General features: G+C 42.6%; 1 protein-coding gene across 2 annotated transcripts in view; it reads right to left on the bottom strand.

Moving 5' to 3' along the window:
- The window catches only part of PCDH10 (protocadherin 10), a gene marked incomplete at both ends in the record, with an annotated part of 29,391 nt that extends 10,335 nt beyond the window's left edge, over positions 1-19,056 (bottom strand). For both annotated transcript variants that reach the window (XM_082281382.1, XM_082281383.1), the window contains 4 exons: positions 4,655-4,960; positions 14,229-14,335; positions 14,885-14,943; positions 16,459-19,056. In XM_082281382.1, the coding sequence (XP_082137508.1) occupies positions 4,655-4,960; positions 14,229-14,335; positions 14,885-14,943; positions 16,459-19,056 (3,070 nt within the window). The remainder of the gene's footprint in view (positions 1-4,654; positions 4,961-14,228; positions 14,336-14,884; positions 14,944-16,458) is intronic.
- Between the last annotated feature and the right edge of the window lie 129 nt (positions 19,057-19,185).

Here is a 19,185-nt window from a genome sequence, read left to right as displayed (position 1 = left end):
GGCTAATAAAACCAACATTGAATGAAAACTTAGCTAGAAATGGTTAGAATTAAAAACATAGGAATTCTCTAAAAGCTGCATTTTATTTTCCTCACCAGTGTTATTTCACTTATTTTATTGTCTCCAGGCAAGTTCAGAATCTCTTTCATGTTCTATGAACATTCAAGTCATTATGAAAATCTCTTAACTGTCTGCAGAAAGGCAGTGTTCAAACCACGTGGATGAATAAGAAGTAGTAAGTGTTAGTTACACAGTAAGAAGAATATGTGAGTTGGGAGAATCCTGGAGTCACTCTATGAGAAACTTATTTTCAAAAACCCTACAGTTTACTGATCCCATCACAATTTTATAACTTGTACTCATATTAATTACATAAAACTTATATTAAAAAATATATTCTTCAAAATATATTAAATATATAGCAATCTACTTACAGTATATTTTGCTCAGAATAATACGTAGAATATGCATGTTTATGTGGAAATTGGTCTATGAGTAAGTCCAATGGCTTAGACCAGCAAGGTGAAAATTTGATGATGGAACAAAAAGAAACTCTGTCAGGTATGAGGATTTGTGTACTTTTCTACATTACAATTTGCAATATAGCTGCTGTTTTCAGTTCTGCAAGCAATGATCTAAACCTCCAACCACAAAGAACCAAATACCCAAATGCCCACTATATTAAGCCTTCAGTTTCAATCATGCTGCACAAGTTCAACAGGTTACTGCAATTTTTGTCAAATTGGTATCATTTTATCAAATGTGCATGATCTGATCAGTTCATGACCCTGTTGCCCTTCAGTTGTTTTGCTGCCTTGCTGCTCTCCTGTCATTGAGCCCAGCAAACAAAAGCATGCAATTTACCTTCTCAGTTCTCATGCAGCCTCCTTCACTTCACACCCCTATAGCAGCCTGTCTACATTAATTAGTACTAAGCTTTTGATATGACTTTGCAGAGAGTTATTTTCAGTATTGTTGCTGTTATGCCATGTGTTTCTGTGGAATGAATAGACTGTCTGGAGGAACATAGTGACATGATCTGTGTAGGGGTTTTGTAGCACTTTTTTAGTGCATTTTCAATTCAATTCCTTTTTACAACCTGGTATTTTATTTCCTTCTTGCTGGCTTTGTACATTGTGGGAAACTTCTCAGGGAAATATTCCATGGTCTTTTTTCTCAGAATGAATTCCAATTTCTCATGATAATATACATCACCTTCTTCATTTATCTTTTCTAAGGCTCTGCACACTGAATGCACCCATTGGAACACAGTGCAGGAATCCCAGAGCAGACACACTCCCATGGCACCATGAAAGCTCCAGGTAGAGCTACCAGTTATCCTTTGGAGCCACTGCCTAAGGGCACAGCTCCAGGGAGTGGGTTCCTCAGCTATCCCGGTGTGCTGACGTGGCTCTGCAGCTCTGCATTCCAGAGCCAGGTACCTCGGAAGCAGACGAGGTTTGCCCACGCTTCACTGCACATCAGGGGGTATGTGCTACTCGAGACTCGAAGGACCCAAACCCCTTCATGTCATCTGCAAACATTTCCCCCTTTTTCTGGTCGCTGTTTCTAGAGAATTAATGGGTTTTTAACTCCATGGATTTCCGCATAGATGCTTGGGGAACTCTGCTTCTGCTGAAATGTTCCATTTATCCTTATGACTTTTTCCTCTTAGGCACAAAGTCTGGTAATGCTTTGCCCTATGACAACACTTGATTACTTTAGGAGCTTCTTCTACTACACAGAAGCTGTGCTAAAGGGGTTTTTTTGACAGTTCAAATACACTCTTATTGATTAATTCTCTCTCACTCTATCAAAATTCTAATAGATTGACAATCTTTCTGTATTACTTTCCTGGTCAGATGCCAGCTACCTTGTTCCTAAAACCCCTAAATTACAAATGTATGTCCTATGCTGAGGCACCTCACTGATCTCTAATTTACAAGGTTTTCTAGTACATGTTTAAGTGATAAACACAATTTCTGACACTCTTTCGTTACCAGCTCTTGTTAAAAGCTGAAAATTAAAGAAACACATAATCCACTGACTCCTTTCAACAACAATTTTTCAACAACATCCTCTTACATTTCTCACACAATTATTTAAAATGGTTACCCGGGATGGGTGCCTTCCTAGATACGCCTGTCTTTCTCTGTCCCTCCTCGGAAAAACACAAATGCAAAGAAACAGTTTAGAATCTCTGCCACATCCTTGTCCTCACTAACTGCAGCTCAAGACTCACTAATTCTCTCCCAGCTTACTACACCTGACATCTTAAAAGTTGTCTATATTGTTTGCATGCCTTTGGCTATTTACTCTAAGGCATCCCTCTTATGTTCGCTAATTACTACTCTAAAACTCACCTGCTGGAATTTATGAACTTTTCTGATCATTTGCTTTACAATCTTTCTTTTCTTTTAAGACACCTATTAAATTCAAACAGTTTTTGCATACTGCAATACACTTTTTATTCTTTGCTATTCGTTTTTCATGTGGCCATTTTCATACATGCTTCAAATTTTTATACAATGTTTTTGCTTAATATGATGGTTCTGTTTCATACATTTTAATTACTTCTTTTAAAAAATCATTCTACTGACAAACTGATTTTGACATGGTCTTCTGTGTTAAGAAGTTGAATTTAATTTTATTTTTAATTGCAATTACCCACTGAATCAACTAAGGTTTCTTCCTAAATCAACTTCCTCTTATATATTTTTCTTGCCTTATTCATTTAATACATTATTAATAATAAATTATTTACTCATTTCTAGTGCTCACTTTGTTTTTGTTGTTCCTATTCTTTGCTATACAATTATAATGTAAAATACCAAAAAGAAAATACCAAATAATGGAAAATAAACCAGAGGAGCATTACTCTTGTTTTGTAGAAATTTTAGCTTTGAGGTTCATGGAAGAAAAACAAAACTAAATCTGGATTTTCAAGAGTAGATTATATAATAACACTCATTTATATTGGTTACTTCTGATATATTACTTCCAATTGTTTATGCCCTTGTACCAGAAAAGTGTAAAATGTAGATCAATGTCTCTATGTAAAGACATTGTTCAACAAAACTACTTACACTTATGTAAAAAAAAAATTAAAATTCCTAAACAATCAATAAAGTAAGTATGCATTACTATTTGAAATTAAACTCCCAGGCCTAGAACAAACCAGAACAGCACTATTGTTGAGGTGTCACCAGGTAACAATCATCATTGCAACATCCATACGGCCCCAGAACTCCGTCGTGATTAGACCATCTAACGATGCTACCAAACTTGTTAAATTAAAGTTAATTTTTTAACTCAGGTGACAGTGATGAAATCAGTACTGCTAGATCATGGCTTAGTGCTAAACAATGTTTTGTAGAAATAAATGATGGAAGATCAGTTCAAGAAAGACTGAAAGTTGTTAGGCTGTACTGAAATTTCACACTGGTCTTTAGAATATTACTGGATGATTGACACATGACATTTTAGCCCACACAAAATAAGCTGATTGTCTCGGGACAGGTTTTGTAGGAATGGCTTTCACATATCAGAAGTGGTAGTCAAATCTAAAGTTGTGACTAAAGTGAATCTAAAGAGTTGAAGTGGTAAAAAGACCTTTCCTGAATGAATGAAAATACCAGCACAGCCAGCAAAGAAGGGAGAACTGAGCTGTCTGTGCTGAGAATGATCTGTAGCAAAGATCTTCACATATCAGGACTGCCAGCACACCACCACTCAGAACAATTAAATGCTTTAGGAAAATAAATAAATGAATACCATTCAGAGAGATTTTTTTTTCTTTTACCCTCAATCTGCTGGCCTAAAAGACCTCTGTTGCTTTAAAAAGGGTCGATATTGCAGTGTTAATGTCTTTGGATGATTTGAATCAGATAAACATCAAAAATTCTGGAAGTCAAGGAAATTACAGTCTCTAATAAAATACAGAACACAGCTAAATAGAATGAAAAGACGTATTAGATCAAAGTGCTACTCAAGGGTTCTACACCTGGCTCAGACTCCAAAAGGAATTATGAAGGTCTCTTTGAGATCTATCACACTCTTTTATGCCATGTAACCACAGTCAAAAGGTGACTAAAGAAGGAGGCAGGATTTTGGAATGAGACAGAAGGCACAGAGGAGTCAATACTATGTAGGCTGAAAGATGATCAGACTGCAGGCAAAAGGTTTTCTCTTCTTCCTTCCAAACTATGTAAATAGCTACTTCAAAATAACATAAATACTCTTCATTCACAAGATACTTCTCAATTATAAAAAGAAGCTCCTAGGACTGTTCTCTCAATTTAACTCTAGTTTTAGAAAACATTAGCCTGGCAACATCAATGTTTAAACCAGCTATCCAAGAAAATTTTGCAAATAAGCCAGCATCAGAAAACAAAATTGAGCAACTCCCCCACTAATATTAGCTGACGCTTTTGTTGTTGACAATGATGTCACACTAAAAACAATGAAGATTTTGTCTTTTTTAAAAAAGCACTGAACAATGCCTTCTTCACTGTTGCCTGAATCCAAGAGAAGCCATCTTTCCCCCCTGTTCCTAAAATTGTGCCTGTATGTTTCCTAGCATGAAAAGCAGAAAGAGCTAATTTTTATTCCCGCCAAGGGAACACTTCCACACAGCTTTTTGAATAGTACTTACTCAAATATGGTGGTTTGTAAGGCGCTCGTGTATTAGACAGCAGTCCATCGAACTCCTTCCTTTCCAGACTGTTGTGAAGGGCCTTCTCTTTGCCGAAGGTGGAGAAGGACCTTTCTGCCCCGGGCTGGGCTTCTGGTGTTTCAAACACTTCAGTGTCTGGAACGGAGTCCATGCCAGGTACGTGCAGATTGCTGCGGTAATCTGCAGCTTGGCGTCCATCGGATGGAACAAAGGAAGGCATCCAGCACCGATCTGAGTGGCCCAGTGCTTTACATTCCTCTGTGCAATTGGAGAAGAGATCCATGCCTGCAAGCATGAAAGAAAAAGAAACTACAGATATAAGCTTCAGCATCATGAACGGCTGCTGACAGATAAGAAAGATTATGCCAAGGAAAGAGAAGTGGAAAGTGAAATGCTGTAAGAACTTCATCCACTAGTTTCATCTCCTCAACAACAACACAACCAAAAATCTGGTTGTCCAGTCTTCAGAGGTGAAAGACGCCCTTTAAGTGCAACTAAATGCCAGAATGTCACACACACACAAAAATACCACAAGAAGAAGAGTATCGGTGGTTCTGTCTCACAAAATCTCTTGCAGATCTCACTGTTTAGAACCCATTCATACAAGGTTTGACTCTACTTGTAGATTGATGTCTGTGGTTCACTGGTTGAAAATCTTTGCTGAAGAACATGAAGGAATTGTTTCTATGTAAATATATCTCTGACCAAAGAAATTAAATGTCTGGATTGAGGAATCACAGATTTCATTTACAAAATGAAACATTAATGAGTCCTAAAAAGGAATTATCTGTGCATTGGTATACAGATGGAGCCCATTGATATTAAAAGGAGATGTTACAAAGTAGGAATTGAGTTTTCAAGTGATCAGGAGAGCTTATTTAATCAATTGTTACATCACTCTTTCAGAGACAGCTTTCATTGCTACTGCAGCAGTCCTTACTATCATCAAGTGATCCAAGAAACAGGACAGAACCCTACAATAAAATACTGCAATTAGCAGTACAAAGGCACCCATAGTCCAGTGTGATGTGGCTGTGGATGCTATGAAAAAATTGTTAAAGCTTCCCCTATATAAGCAAACAATTGTCTGTGCCAACACGAAACTGTTTGCTTACAAATCCTTTAATGCTATTAAGATCTCGAATGACAAGCTATGCTGCTTTTGACCACTTTCAGATCAGCCTTCCAAAGGAATATTTTCTGGCTATGAGTCACTAAGTCATTGGATTATACTTGTTTTGAGAAGAATGATGTATGAAATCACAGGGATAGAGTAAAATAAATACCAGCATCTCCAAATAGGTTTGTCCTGCTTTTGGGTGGGAGAGAGTTCATTTTCTTCCTAGTAGCTGGTACAGTGCTGTGTTTTGGATTTAATATGAGAATAACGTTGGTAACACATTAATGTTTTGGTAGTTGCTCAGTAGTGCTTATGCTAAATGAGGGACATTTCAGTGTCCCATGCTCTGCCACTGAGGAAATGCACAAGAAGCTGCGAGGGAGCATGGCCAGGACAGCTGCTGTGAGCTGGCCAAAGAGCTATTCCATACCACAGAGCATCATACCCACTATATAAACTGAAGAGCTAGCAGCGAGGGAGCAATCACTGCTCAGGGCTGGGCTGAGCATCGATCAGTGGCTGGTGAGCACGTGTAGTGTGCATCACTGCTCTGTCTTCAGTTTCATTCCTCTCTCTCCATTTTATTATTATTATTATTTCAATTATTAAACTATTCTTATCTCAGCCCACAAGTTTTACTTTTTTCTGATTCTCTTTCCCATCCCACTGGGCCTAGGGGAGTGAGCAAGCAACTGTGTGGGGGTTAGCTGCTGTTTGAGTTAAACCAATACAGTCTTCAACATCATACAGAAAAGCAGAACATTAAAAAAACCTCCTTTTCTTGTATTTATAAAGAGAACTGAGTGTCTTAGGTGTTATGTCAAAACTGAACTAAACCTGTTATAAACATTGCATTTACAAGTATTTCATTAGAATTACAAAAAAAAGGACACTACTCAGAAATAGGAAAAAAAAATTTAAACAGCTGTAATATAGGACAAGAGGACACAAGCTATGCCAGAGGAGTTATGGGTTGGACATTAGGAGGAATTTCTTCACAGAAAGGGTGATTGGGTATCAGAATGGGCTGCCCAGGGCGATGGTGGAGTCACTGTCCCTGGAGGTGCTTAAGGAAAGACTGCATGTGGCACTCAGTGCCATTGTCTGGTTGACAAGCTGGTGTTAGGGCATAGGTTGGACTCTGTGATTTCAAAGGTCTTTTCCAACCTAGTTAATTCTGTGGTTCTGTAATAAGATTCATGTAATGTAGCTCATTTACCAGCCAACATTGTAAAGAACTGGATTAGCTTGATCTCCAATGTGAGGATTAGTATTAAGAATTCTACCACAGTTTTGAACTATAATTTGAATTATATTAATAATATTTATGTAGTATCTCACACTACAAAAAACAATCTCTTCGGAAAGGAACAATGATTATGAGCTATCAACAAGTTCCTGAGTAAGAAAGGCAGTCATTTAGACAGAAAAGAACCCATGAGGAAATGAAAAATAAAAAGCTTTTTATCTCAGATTAATCTCACTTTATAATGACTTTTTAATTTTAAATTAAGCAATATACAATGCCAGGTCCAGTTTCGATTAGAAGCTTGTCATGGTAATTGGCATGCAGAAATCTGAAAATAAATTTCTGATCAGTGAACTGTTGAAGAATGCAAATGTGAACTGCAGATATGCTCAAGGAATCAGATGAAGATCATCAGGCAAGGAGAAAAGTAGTACAAATATAAATTCTGTAGTGGTAGTAGCTATCAAAGACTGAAAAGAAATATTTAGATGCAGGCTTCCCAAAAAGAAATTAGTATCTAACAATGTCTATAAAACCGTGTGTGTGTATCTTATGTATTGAAAAGTCTGAAGAAAAATATCTCTTATGCAAGAAAAGACACATTTTGTGAATCTAACTTTTGCCTTTCCGAAGATTTAAGGGAGAATAAACACAACATGGTTATTTCAATTTGCAGACTTCTTGGCAAAGCTATGTGTAAAAAACAAATAGCCCTACATTTAATAGGAAAATGATTACAGTTCCACTTTGCTGATAGTGTATCAATGACCATATTCATTCAACCTTTCCTGAAAGACAGTAGGAGAAAGAAAAACTTAATGGTAAATATTAAATTATATTCTTTAGTCTCTGGGGAGGGAGAGATTAGAAAAATATTGTTTTAAGTATATGTATTCAAATATATACCCTTTTTTTTCCTTCATGGATCTTTATTTCACTTGGAAAATTACCCTCCATTTTACTATTTTGTTCTCACATCAGCTGCTAAACTGCAAAATGTCTCTATCCAAATATTTTTTTTTGTTCCCTTTTGAATACTGCTTGTCTACTGCAGTGCACTGAATAGTATTATATAACAGCTTATTATAAAAGAGATGTTATAGCCACTATAAATCAGTATTTTGAATAAACAAAGTAATGAATGTAGGGGATAAAAAATGTAAGCTTGTACTGCAAACTTCTTCCCTCTTCGAGATAAGAACTTGCAAAAAGAAAAAAAAAATTTATATACATCAGAATTTAAATATACACTGCAGGAACGCATAGCTAAATGTAAATGTTTGTTTAGAATGGGAACAAAATGTTCAGAGAGGCAAGGGTTAGGAATTGTTCCAGTTTGAATCAGTCACGACAGTCCCTAAGAGTTTAACAGGTGCAGAACCAAGCCCTTGGGTTTAGTATTTTGACAGAAAAGAAATTCAAATTAGCAGCCTATTTTCAAAATCCCTGGGCAGCCATGCAATTTACACTGCCTGTAGTATGAATGCTGGCTATTCTTCCCCCACCTCTTTCCTGTGGGTCATAGCATAGAATTTTCTGGTTCTAATTGAAAAACATTTAACACGGGGCTGGGGATGGGTAAAAGCTATTTGCTTCTTTTCCAAGAAGGAAGGACACATCATGGTAAAGAAGTAAGATACTCAGCACAGAACTCCTTCATACCCCAAGATTCATGTTCTTGATTTACAACAAAATGTTCAGCAGTGTAACACTTCCATCTCATCTCCCTCATAAATCTGGTTATATATATGTACAATCCTTCTGAACTGAACTATCCATCACAATTACAAGTCCACATTAAAGAAAAATGCTTTGTATTTTTCACTTAGTTATGCTGCTAGGCCTTGCATACAGATAAACTGAGATTTTAAAGGTGACTCTGAATTATGAATTTCAGATGCCCTTTTTGGATGTAAATAGATAGTAGAGTGCATTGAAACTCTGACAGTGATAAGCATTGCACTATTCCAAATGCAGCATACATGTAACAATTCATGGCAAAGGCCACTAGATCGCTCCTATTTGTTCAAGTCTTATTACCAGGTGGGCCAGTGGGCAATATGAACTCTCCCACAACCCTGACTTTGCAGATTTTGAAGGAAAACAAACCCTTGCCCCTCCCTCAAAAGCTACCAAAAACTAGAAAAGGTATTAATCAAGTTTGATGTCTGAATTGCCTGAACTCAGGTGCTTTGAATCAGATACTTGGCAGCACTGCATTTTGGAAGCATTTTCCCAATTTGCTTCCTTTCCGTATTTCAAAAGGAGAAAAGCAAAATTTCTCTGTGAGTTTTGATTTGTTTGAAAGACTCCTTTGGTCAAAGCAAAAAATTACGCCTAAACCCATCTTTAAATAATGTGTCCTTTCTCAAATTAATTAAGGGAAAAGAACCATACACCAAGCCTTTAGGGCAACAAGTGAACACTTTCATATGTATTACTGAGTAAAAGATGCAATAAAAAATAAAAATACAAATTAAATACTTTGTTAAGTATTTTTTGCACTACCATTATTGGGAGGGGTTTTTCCCCCAACATGTGTGATTTTTTCAGAGCCTTGCCTTTTACTTGTAACTAAATGACATTTCTGTTTCTTCTGTGAAGGTAGATACGAGATAGGTGTGATGTAGGGAACCAGGCCCCCTTTTCAAAGCTCCCTTCCCAGAAAATCTATCCATTTCATTAGACTGTCAATGAGCAAGTTACTCATTTCCCTATGATTCATTCATGTTTTGTATTGGTAAATAAGGATAATGACATTAACCTACTTTGTAGTTACCTACTGAAGAATTGGACTTTATGAAACAGAGTTATTATCACACTTTCTTGCTAAATAATTGGTGTGCTGCCTTGGATAAAACTGACTTTATGTGCATCAGAACATGAATAAAGACTCAAATATCTTCAATACTCAGCTCTTCCAAATCTCAGCTTCAAAGCCCTACCTGGACCACTGAGATGTGAATAGTATTAATCATGCAGGCCAAGGAGGAAGAGGAAAAAAAAAAAAAAAAAAAGAAATAGAAATAGCCCTTAGCATGAGTCAAAGCACTTTTCTAAGCCATTTTTATGTTCACTCTCACTTTATCTGAGACAGACTTCTTGCCCAAGTGATCTTCAAAACAGGATTTAGCTGTCAGTCTGCATAGTCTCAGAAGAAATGCTGGTTTTCTCTGTCCCTTTATCACTAAAATTCTTCTTCTGACTTCTCTTATTCTTCTCCTTATGGACACTGAAATATTGCAGCTCTTCTGCAATAATGAACCCTCTTGGCGTTCACCTAATCTGTACTGAAAACGTGTGAGCCAATGTTTCACCCTGTGCCTTTGTATTAGACCCTTATCAGTTCCCTTCATAAAGTCCGCTAGCAGAAACCTAATTTCAGGTTTCAGCCAGGCACCAATGTAAACTGTCCAAAAACAGATCAAAAAAGCTGACACATTTTATAGGATATACATGGCAGTGCATCTACTTGGCTTCACATCTTGGGCGTTCCTTCCTGAAGTGCCTCTGAGACATCGTGCCAATTCCATGAGGAAAGGGTAATACTGTGAAGGACTCTGCTTGGGAAAGCCAAGTAGCTAGTGAGCAAACATATGAAATAAGTTGATGGCACAAGTCCAAATCTTACAGGACAGGTGTCTAATCATACAATTTAAATGTACACACATGCAGAGTATTAATTGGCACCCAAGCTGGCAGTTTCACAAGGGAGGCCAAGAATTTAATCAACCATGGGAAATAAAGTAACCTCATGCTTGACAATCACTCCAACAGAACATGGCTGAAATACAGTGTGTTAATAAGAGGTAGAAGCGTGGTGTGAGTTGCGTTTGTTCTATAGCAAGTTGCAGCTTTTCTCTCAGCAATTTTCAAAGAGAAGCACGAGTCATTAGAACACAGGGTTTGAGAAACCCTGCCTCTGTTTGCCAAAAACCTCCTGCACTTCTTCACCTTTGTAAAGTCATTTTTCCAAAAAGCTTGGATTACTATACCAGTCAATGAAATATCTGTTCGATCCACAAAAATTAGGGTCTTGAGCATCTCACTACCTGCCATTCCCTGCCAAAAGCAGATGACCATACTTTAGTACTTCATCAGTGTTAAGGTAGGTAAGAATGTGGATAATTACACGGCATTCTTGTGGTACTCTCTCAGGAAAAATATGAATCCCTTACACACATTTCGGCACATTTAAAACATGACTAAATCACTTTTAAGAAAGCATTTTGTGAAAAGGCGAACTATGATCTAATTTCAAAACCCAGGAAAATATTTCATGATATGTAGAACAGCATAGTTCAGAATTTTCACTAAATAATTGTGCAAAATAAAGCTATGGCAGCGTGATGGATTTTCATCCGACATGTTTTTCTTCCCAGTTAATAACTGACCTCGACACCCGGTTTGTATAGCAATGGACCACTACAGAAGAGCTACTCGTGTGCCACAGGATTGTTCACTAGTGACAGAAGTCATGTGCAGAACAGTAGAAAGATGTTTTGCCAGCAGAACCTGCTGTTGACTAAAACTGGTAGGGAAGGAGTTTTGTCTGTCAATGTGAATTACCTGCTAAATATTTTTAGATGCTTTTGAAAACAGATAGGATGCTGCATAGTATCAGGTAATATCTTGGAAAAAAAACCCCAGCCCAAACTGCTGCCATGTAATCAATCAGTGTGTTTTCCTTCAGTAATTTAGAAATAATTGATTATACAGCATCAGAATGACCAAAAAGAACTGAGAAGACATTCCCTCCATATTTCCTCTAGCAATTTGAGATCAAACAAGATTTATGCTCCTTTTTTTCACCATAAAATTCATCATCAAAAGCTAATAGCAAGAATGAAGTTCTTATGTCAAAATATCCTGTCATCGCTGAGGTAAAAGGGCACATTCTTTGCATCAAGACTGCATGATTCAGCCCAAAACTTACAGGAAAATTATATAATATGTATGTAGAATATTAAAGCAGTTTCTACAGAGATTTGTATTGAAGTATTTATTTGGGACTATCATTAAAAGAATAGTGCATGCAAATAAAATCTCATATCTCAGCACCAATCTATGAAATTGGTGTATTCTGAGTTTTTAGTTCAAACTACTAATTGTGAGTAGACCAAGCCTAATTGTCAGCTTTCATTATGTACTATGTGATCACCATTGAAGATACAGTTCACAAATCATATCAGATTCTTATATATTTTCAAATAATTTAAGAATCTGATGGGATGTGTGAAATTCTGAGTATTCTTTCATTTCAAACTATTAATTGTGAGTAGACCATGCCTAATTGTCTTCATTACTTCCTATGTCATCACCATTGAAGACACAGAAGTTCACACATCCCACCAGATTCCTAAATGATTTAAAATTATTTAGAAGTACAGAATAGTTATTTCCCCACTATTTGATAAAATAGAAATGAAGAAGAATTTACCCCACTAAGGATCAATGCCAAGTATGACAAGTATTCATAGTCTACTTTTAAAATGGAGGGAAAGAAAGAACAAAGGCACAACAATAACAGCACAGAATGCATCTAAAAGAAAATAGCTTTCAGTAGATGTGCAGCTATATGATTATATTCCCACCATCAGTCAAATCCAGCCCCTTCTGCAGATGTTTATTCTTTTCTCTCCTGTTTGGATATTATGGTTCATTATGTTGAGGGACTAAGCTGATTGAAATGTTCATGGAGATGACTGCTGCAGTAGAATGCGTAAAAGAGAAAAAAAAAAACAGGAATGCAGGGAGGGCAGGAGGAGAGGGAGCTTTTTATAACTCAGTAGCCCTGATTGCTGCATCAGAAACAGTGCGAAAGAAAGGCTGAGGGGAGACTAAATACATGGCTTTTTCAAACAATAATAAATCATATGCCATATATAGGCCAAAAATGAAAGAGGCTCTGTGTTCAGATGTAAACTTCTGGCAAGACCTGGTTTGTTGTCAGGTTCCCAGACACAAAATAGACACTCTGTTCACTTAGCATGAAGCCCTGCAAGAAGCAGAGAGCTCCAGAGACTCTTGGCTCTTCTCAAGTCTCATTAGGTCTGCATATTAATGACTTGCAGCAATAGAAAGAGGCCCTGTGGCAGCCTCCTCTTCCCCTGGTGCCTGGGTTTCCCATCGTTAAGGGCACAGTGACTACAGCAGCAAGAAAACAGGGGACATTAACAGAGCAGGCGGGTGAGGCAGCACTGCCCTGACAGTACTGGGTACCCTGCCCCGGTATCTTCCAAGGTGGGGGTTGGGGAAAAAAAAGGGACACACTTGTAGCAAATCTTTATACATGACAGAGCACAAAGGAAATGAGGGGAAAGACAACACTGTATTGAACAAAGATGTACCAGACCTGTGGAGGCTGTAGTAGGAAAGAAAGCACAGCATTTGTAGCTAAAATGCAGTGTGAGGGTGAGCGTGAATTCTAATGCACAGGCTCTGAACAAATGTTCCTTTCAGAAGCAAACTGACAGTATGAGAACTAACACAGCAAGCCCTACATATGGGCATAACACTGCAATGTGTGTATCTTCCAAGTGATTCATAGTCTTTTAAAGCCTTTCTTTCCTCTATCAAGAAAATGTATTTAATAATACCTTATTAACATGGAGAGCACTTGCACTATATGGTGCCTCAATTTGAATTAACAGACAATCCTCCAAAAATGCTAAGGTATTACACATTCAGAGCACCCAATGTGTCTCCACTGATCCACAGAAAAAAAACTCTCACAGTCTGGCTGTCATTCAATCATTGGGTCCATTCTTTCCCTTGGGAACTCCCCCTTCACTTCCCATTGCCATGCCAGCTGAAGTGCCTACTAAACAAAATTGCTTAATGCTTTGAAATTCCCTAAATCTGCAGTAGGAAAAAATGTGCTATAAAATGTACCAACAACTTTGTCTTAATGTGCAGGAAGTTTTGCTACTGTGAATGATGCAGTATAACACATCCAATTCCCACCCCCAACCAAATGAATAAAATAAACTCTGCCCCATGACCAAAAGAGGTTCAAACTTGCCTCCTTGTCCAGGTAACTGTAGCAGCAAGCTGACTTAAACCCACACAATAAATATGCTCACCTTATTTACGCCTCTCTTGTATTATATTCCTATAAGTAACTGTTCCTTCTAGTCTCCCTACTTAAAGATCCACTATTTCCATTCTCTTATCAGACTTACCAGAGGATTGACCTCGATTAGTGGCATCATGATCACTGTCTCCTTGCTCACTGTCTCCATGACCACTGTCCTTAGAGCTTACTATGTCTGCTTCCTGGAATGCAGAACTAGACACAGAAACATCTTTACATTAGAATAAACATTAAAGAGGAACTCATAAAACATTCTTCCGCCATCACATGGCCAAACACGGTGCTGCATTCCCCCCCACTCCTGCCTGCTGCAGGGCTTCCACGGAGGCGCCCTGCCCACCATAAACATAATGAGGAGTTTTCAGACCTTGGGAGCATGGCTGGAAGGGACAGCAAGGGTTATTAGTCCACCTGGGTTCCATGTACTCGGTAAAAGTAATTTGGTACCATTTACTTAAGCTGAATTTCAACTCAGTGAGACTATTTTCTGGGACACCCTACAGAAGCATATTCTTAAGTATTTGAAGCACGTTTTAGACTAATAGAAGCTGAGATTTTGTTCTCTTTTCAGTCAATTTTGAAACCAGTTTAGAAAAGCCATAATTCAAACTCATTTAGTGCATCTACATACGTTTGACTTTCCACTGCTTTACTACTCTGTTACATTGGCAGTAAACACATTTCTGCACCCCATTCAGACTTGCTAAAGCATGCATGAGGAAACCAAGGCTATGGAGCTCCTACCTGTTTACTCGTCGGGGTCTGTCAACTAGATAACTGAGCTCAGCACGCTGATGTTTTGTCTAGGAAAAAAGAAAATATTGGGAAGTATTTTAACTCTTGATATTTCTGTAACCAGCAGCAGAAAATACACAAGGGAGCAGCTCACCATACTCACTATAAATGGTAATGCTTAGCTGCAAGCAGGCCTACAAAATCTGTTTCTAGAATGTAAGGGGGGAAAAACAGCTCTTAGTCACACAGATGGGGAAGGCACGAGGGATTTTTTTCTGAAGTTTTTTGAGACAAGATTCTGACATTTTCTCAGAGTGCACACTGTTGAGCATCACAAGAACTCCCACAAAATATTAGCATAACTATTTCTAGAGTTGTGGACTACTTAGATGGTACTGTTATAGTACCATTAGGAAAAAAAAAATACATTGAGATACCCTCAAGTCATCAAAAAGGAAGCAGAAGCCAAGAGTTTTATAGACATTTTGAGGCAAAGTCAGTATTAAAAATCAGTATTAGAAATTTCACTACAAAACTTAATGCTTTGAACATACCATTCAAACTACCTTTGTCAGACTGGACAATATTCAGGTTTCAGCATGTTAAGAGAGAATGTGAGGTTTTCACTAATGCACAGGCAGAGAGGTACTGAGAATATGTATGAGCTAACCCAGCACAAAATGATTAATGGGGGAGTAATATGGCATGGTATATGCTTTGATAAAAATTCTCTACGCACCAGGTAACACAACATAAGCAACATTGCAGAACACCTTAAGTCTCAGCACATAATTTTACAGAAACTCTTTCTGGCTGCTTTTCTTCGCAAGTTTTGGGGTTATAAAGACCCGTGCAGATAGAGTAAAGTAAAGTAAATTATTAAACCCTAATTCACAAATTAATTAAAGCTCCTGCTAACTATAGTGATTGTGACAGTCCCAAATGGGGTTTCCCCTAAAGCCTTCCTTGCACATGCAAAGATTTCAGGAAGGAAAAAGACATCGGTTTGAAGTGTTGTTTCAGAACATCCTGTAATTACACCCCACGTCACCTCAGTCTTGTCAAGCGCAGAGATTCTGCAAAGAGCCGTAACCCCCCCCCCCCGCCCCCACCCCGCCCCATCTCTCAACCCACAGGCGATCCACTCACACCTAACGCTGCCCCGGGGGTATCTGCGCCCCGATGCTGCCCAGCCGGGGCCAGATTCCTTCAGAGGCACCGGAGTGGCGGGGGCGGAGGAGGGGGGGCTCAGGGGGAACACGCTTGGCTGCAACAGCTGCTAAGCCCGAGCGGGAGGGAGCCAGCGGGGTGTGTGTGTCTGTGCCGACCTCGCAATCCCCTCTGAGACCCCCGCCTGTCGCTAAAGCCTCCCGAAGAGGAGAGGGCAAAGAGGAGAGAGGCAGCGGACGGATTAAAGAGGAAAGAAGGAGGACTAGGAATGCAAAACGCCGTTCCCGCCGGGAGAGGAGGAGCGGGAGCTTGGAGAAGGATGTTTGGGGATGACTTGTGGATGAAGTCTCCCACTGCGGGGACTGGGGGGAGGGGGGGGGGGGGTTGGGATGCCGGGGGGTGCCGGTCCTTACCTCGCTGGACAAAATGCTGCCGTTGGAGATGATGTCGGGCTGCTGGTCAGCGTAGCCGGTGACGATGGCCCCACAGGGGTTGTGCTCGGCGTCGGTGCTGCGAGAGGGGCTGCAGGGCTTGAGGAACATCAGGTCGGTCTTGGCGGACTCGGGGGTGAGGCAGACTTGGTAGCAGTAGTTCTGGTTGTGGTGGTGGGAGCCGAAGCTTCCCGACTCCTCCACCGGGACCTGCGCCGGGTTGCTCGGCACGTTGGAGCTCTGCACCAGCATGATGTCCGACTTGCTGAGCTTCTTCTTGCGGGCCCGCGCCTGCCTGCTGCAGCAGGGGCAGCAGCAGCAGCAGCCCAGGCAGCAGTCGCTGGCCAGGCAGGTGTAGATATTGAGCTTCTTCTCCTTCTGGCAACGCACGGCCAGGACGATCATGGCCAGCAGAAAGATGAAGGAGACGGAGCCCAGGGCGATGATGAGGATGAGGGTGAGGTCAAGCGAGTTATCCCCCCCGGAGCGGCTGGGCCGATGCTCGCCGGAGCCGCCGCCGCCGCCCCCAGCGCCCGTGCCCGCGGCCGGGCCGCCGCCGCCGCCGGACCGCTCGCCCGCGCCGTCCACCAGCACCACCTGGACGGCGGCGGTGGAGGAGAGCGGCGGCTGCCCGTGGTCGCGCACCTCGATGACCAGCTCGTAGGGGCGCTGCGGGTCGCGCTTGGCCGGCACCCTGCGGGCCGTCCGCAGCTCCCCGGAGCGCCAGTCCATGCGGAACAGCCCGGCCTCGTTGCCCCGCGCGATGCTGTAGGTGAGGCGGGCGTTCTCCCCGTCGTCGGCGTCCACCGCCGCCACCCGGCTCACCAGGTATCCCGGCTCGGCGCCGCGGGGCAGCGCCTCCCGCGCCGGGGTGCCATTGCGGCCGGGCAGGGGGCTGACGATGGCGGGGGCGTTGTCGTTCTGGTCCACCACTATGATGTGGACGGTGGCGTTGCCGGCCAGCGGCTGCGGCTCCTCGCCCGCGTCGCGGGCCTCTACCTGGAAGCTGAACTCCTTGAGCTGCTCGTAGTCGAAGGAGCGGAGGGCGTAGAGAAACCCGTTCTCGGAGTTGATGGAGACGTAGGTGAAGACGGACATGCCCTGGATCTGGGTCTCCAGGATGGAGTAGGCGAGGCGGGCGTTAGCACCCTGGTCGCGGTCGGTGGCGCTGACGGCGTAGATGTAGGCGCCGGGCACGTTGTTCTCGCTCACGTACACCTGGTACACGGGCTGGCTGAAGCGCGGCGCGTTGTCGTTCACGTCGCTCACCCGCACCTGGATGGACTTGCTGGTGCTGAGCGGCGGCTCGCCGTGGTCCCGGGCCACCACGGTGAGCGTGTAAGCGTCGCCGCCCGGCTGCTCGCGGTCCAGCGGCCCCTCGGTGACAATAGTGTAGTAGTTCTTGAAGGAGCTCTTGAGGCGGAAGGGCGCGTCGCCCTGCAGCAGCTCGCACTGCACCTGCCCGTTCTCCTCCGAGTCGCGGTCCGAGACGCTGAAAAGGGCCACCACGGTGCCCGGCGCCGCCGCCTCGCTCACCGCCTCCTTGACGGTGGAGAAGCTGATCTCGGGCGCGTTGTCGTTGGCGTCCAGCACCCGTACCAGCACCTTGCAGTGGGCCGGCACGGCGTTGGGCCCCAGGTCCTTGGCTTGGACGTACACCTGGTACACGCTGCTCTCCTCGTAGTCCAGCTCGCCGCTCACCTCCAGCCGCCCGGTGCGCGGCGCGATGCCGAAGAGCTCCCGGGCGCGGGCCGAGATGTGGCTGCTGAAGGAGTAGATGATCTCGCCGTTCTGCCCCTCGTCGGGGTCCGTGGCGTTGAGCTGCAGCACCAGGGTGCCCGGCGGCGAGTTCTCCGGCAGCGACACGGTGTAGACGGGCTGCTCGAAGGCGGGGACGTTGTCGTTGGAGTCCAGCACCCTGACGGTGAGCAGGGCGGTGCCGGTGCGCTGCTGGGGCTGCCCGCCGTCCACCGCCGTCAGCACGTAGCGGTGCACCGCCTGCTGCTCCCGGTCCAGCGGCTGGTCCAGCACCAGCTCGGCGAAGCGGTTCCCGTCCCCCTGCGTCTGCACGTCGAGTGAGAAGTAGCTATTGGGGGTGATCTCGTAGGTGCGCAGGGAGTTGGTGCCCACGTCGGGGTCGAAGGCGCTCTCCAGCGGGAAGCGGGTGCCCGGCGTGGCGCTCTCCGAGATCTCCACGGTGAGGTCGGGCTCCGGAAAGGAGGGCGGGTTGTCGTTGATGTCCAGCACCTCGATCTCCACCCGGAACAGCTCGAGGGGGTTCTCCAGGAAGACCTCCAGGTGCAGAAGGCAGGAGGGGCTCTGCTTGCAGATCTGCTCCCGGTCGATCTTCTCGTTCACGTAGAGTACCCCGGTTTCTAGGTTAAGCTCCAGGTAAGGGCTGCGGGAGTTGGGCGCCGTCTGGAAGCGCCGAGCGGAAAGTTTTGTAATGTCCAAGCCCAGGTCCTCGGCGATATTCCCCACGAACGTGCCATGCTCCTGCTCTTCCTGCACCGTGTAATGGAGCTGGCAAAAGGCCCCCTCCACCATCCAGAGCAAGGCAAAGAGGAATAGCACAATCATCTCCAAACGGGGAAAGAGATTCCCCCCTCCCCGACACCACCTCTGCCTCCTTTTCCAAAAGCCACCACCACCTCCTCCTCCGAAAATACACACTACAGTGTGTGTGTATGCGTCTGTGTGTGTCTGTGT

This window comes from Coloeus monedula (assembly GCF_965178545.1).
Source record: "Coloeus monedula genome assembly, chromosome: 5".
Lineage (NCBI taxonomy): Eukaryota > Metazoa > Chordata > Aves > Passeriformes > Corvidae > Coloeus > Coloeus monedula.
This window is presented reverse-complemented; position numbering and strand designations above follow the sequence as displayed.